Source organism: Otolemur garnettii, unplaced genomic scaffold, assembly GCF_000181295.1.
Source record: "Otolemur garnettii isolate 467f Iridium unplaced genomic scaffold, OtoGar3 scaffold00045, whole genome shotgun sequence".
Lineage (NCBI taxonomy): Eukaryota > Metazoa > Chordata > Mammalia > Primates > Galagidae > Otolemur > Otolemur garnettii.
In genome coordinates this window covers 884,679-887,890 of record NW_003852440.1, presented here as the reverse complement: position 1 = coordinate 887,890, position 3,212 = coordinate 884,679, and the positions used below count along the sequence as shown (strand labels likewise).

Genomic DNA, 3,212 nt, shown 5'->3' with positions numbered 1-3,212 from the left:
TTTACTAAGAATAATGTGTTCCACTTCCATCCAGGTTAACACAAAAGATGTAAAGTCACCATCTTTTTTAATGGCTGACTAGTATTCCAGGGTATACATATACTACAGCTTGTTAATGCATTCCTGGGTTGGTGGGCATTTAGGCTGTGGCCATTGTAAATTAAGCTGCAGTAAACAGTCTAGTGCAAGTGTCCTTATGGTAAAAGGAATTTTTTTTCTTCTGGACAGATGCCCATTAATGGGATTGCAGGATCAAATGAGACATCTAGTTTGAGTTCTTTGAGGTTTCTCCATACTTCTTTCCAAAAAGGTTGTCCCACCAGCAGTGTAAAAGTGTTCCTTTCTCTCCACATCCACCCCATTATCTGCAGCTTTGAGATTTTATGTTATGGGCCTTTCTCACTGGGGTTAGGAGATATCTCAGAATGGTTTTGATTTGCATTTCTCTAATAATTAGGGACGATGAGCATTTTTCATATGTTTGTTAGCCATTTGTCTGCCTTTTGGAGACAGAATCACATTTTGTTTTGCCCTTGGTACAGTGCCGTAGCGTCACAGCTCACAGCAACCTCCAGCTCTGGGGCTTAGGCGATTCTCTTGCCTCAGCCTCCTGAATAGCTGGGACTACAGGCGCCTGCCACAACTCCCAGCTATTTTTTTGTTGTTGCAATTTGGCCGGGGCTGGGTTCGAACCTGCCACCCTGGGTATATGGGGCTGGTATCCTACTCACTGAGCCACAGGCGCCTCTCACTTCTCCTATTTTTAGTAGAGATAGGGTCTTTCTTGCTTTTGCTCAGGCTGGTGAGTTCAAGTAATCCACCCTCCTCAGCCTCCCAGAGTCCTAGGATTACAACATAAGCCACTGTGCCCAGCCTGCCTTTATTTTAAATCACTGTTATTCTGAATATTCCAGTTATATTTTCTCCTCTGAATAGGCATGCAGAAACTATTTAGTTAGGAGGATAAAACATCTGGTGGTGCTGGTGGTTCAAGGAGTAGGGTGTCATCCCCATATACCAGAGGTGGCAGGTTCAAACCCAGTCCCAGCCAGAAACTGCAAAAAAAAAAAAAGGATAAAACATTAAATAAAAAGTCTACTCTGAAGTGAATTGGTGGATTCAACTGAATGTTTGAAACCACCTGGGATTTGATAAAGCCAAGCAAAGAACAGGTTAGCTAATTTTAGATATTTTTTGCTGTAGGAGAAAACATGTGATAAATATAAGGTCTCAGTTTTTATATTTCTTCATAGATCTCATTACTCTTACTGATTTGCTAGATCAACAATATCATTTTATGTCACGTTTATATTCTAGAAATGTGGTATTCACAGACACAAATTCCATTCTTCGCTACTTGGCCAGAGTTGCAACTACAGCTGGGCTCTATGGCTCCAACCTGCTAGAACATACTGAGGTAAACAGTAAACATTTCCTTAAGTGTATTTTGTCTTGTTTTGATTTATGCTTCTGTTTTTTGGAACCTCACTATCTTATTGTTGGCTCATGTCCTCTTCTACTGAAGGTTATCAGCAGACTGCTAATTGTAGACCAAATCAGGGAGTGCATCTTGATTTTATTTTCACAAAAAATTCTCCTTCATCTCCTAAGTTTGAACATTTAATCACACACCAGCTGTCCTATTGGGACATTTAATGCTGTCTTCATCTTCCCAGATTCACACAGAATTTTGTAAATGGATGGGGCTGAATAGGTAATCTCATCCAACTTACTTACTTTACGGGTAAGGCAGTAGGCCCAGAAAAGTTAAGAAATTTACCCAAGGATATATAAAGTTTAGAACACATTTCCGTTCTTTTTCTTAGGGAGGATCTCCCTCTGTTGCCTGGGCAAGAGTTCAGTGGTGACATCATATAGTTTACTACACTCACTACAATTTCAAACTTCTAGGATCGAGTGATCCTTCTGCCTCAGCCTCCTGAGTAGCTGGTACTATAGGTGTGCGCTACCATGCTTGGCTAATTTTTTTTTTTTTAAGGCAGAGTCTCACTATGTCGCCCTCGGTAGGTGCCATGGTGTCACAGCTCACAGCCACCTCAAACTCTTGGGCTTAAGCAGTTCTCTTGCCTCAGCCTCCCAAGTAGCTGGGACTACAGGCCCCTGCCATAATGCCTGACTATTTTTTGTTTCAGTTGACATTGTTGTTTAGTCGGCCTGGGCTGGGCTCGAATCCACCAGCCTCAGTGTATGCCATAACCACTGTGCTACTGGCACAGAACCAGATTCCTTTTTTTTTTTTTTTAGAGACAGAGTCTGTGTCGCCCTTAGTAGAGTTCTGTGGTGTCACAGCTTACAGCAACCTCAAACTCCTGAGCTTAAGCAGTTCTCTTGTCTCACCTTCCCAAGTAGCTGACACTATAGGCGCCTGCCACAATGCTCTGCTATTTTTTGTTGCACTTGTCATTATTTAGCTGGCCCAGGCCGGGTTCAAACCCACCAGCCTTAGTATATGTGGCTGGTGCCATAACCACTGTGATAATGGGCACCGAGCTGGCTAATTTTTTTATTGTTTGTAAAGACTGAGTCTCACTCCTGCTAAGGCTGGTCTTGAACTCCTGACTTCAAGCGATCCTCCTGCCTCAGACTCTCAGACTCTCAGAGTGCTATGATTATAGGCATGAACCACCACATACAGGTCACACACACATAGTTAGGAATCTATTTCCTTTTCTTTTCTTTTCTTGAGACAGAGTTTCACAATGTTGCCCTGGGTAGAGTGCTGTGGTGTCATAGCTTATAGTAACCTCAAACTCTTGGGTTTAAGCGATTCTCTCGCCTCAGCATCCCAAGTAGCTGGGACTACAGTGTACAGGCACCTGCCACAACGCCCAGCTATTTTTTGTGGAAGTTGTCATTATTGTTCTAGCAGGCCTGGGCCGAGTTTGAATCCGCCAGCTCCCGTGTATGTGGCCAGCACCCTAGCTGCTGAGCTATAGGCTCTGAGCCTCCATTTTCCTTTCTAATTATATGTCTTATTTAATTAGTCAACAACAGTAAGTAGTAAATTAACTTTTGATACAGTCTTGTATTGCTTAACAGTGGGATACATTCTGAGAGATGACTTCTTAGGTGATTTTGTTGTGTGAATATCACCTACAGAAAGCTGGATGAGGCTCAGCGCCTATAGCTCAACCGGCTAAGGCGCCAGCCACGTCCACCAAAGGTGGCGGGTTTGAATCCCCAGCCCGGAC

The 3,212-nt window shown here is 43.2% G+C and overlaps 1 protein-coding gene across 1 annotated transcript in view; it reads left to right on the top strand.

Moving 5' to 3' along the window:
• Positions 1–1,267: 1,267 nt before the first annotated feature.
• Positions 1,268–3,212, top strand: part of EPRS (glutamyl-prolyl-tRNA synthetase) — an 82,977-nt gene continuing 81,032 nt past the window's right edge. The window contains exon 1 of the mRNA XM_012805910.2: positions 1,268–1,417. Within this exon, the coding sequence (XP_012661364.2) occupies positions 1,298–1,417 (120 nt within the window). The 5' untranslated portion in view covers positions 1,268–1,297. The remainder of the gene's footprint in view (positions 1,418–3,212) is intronic.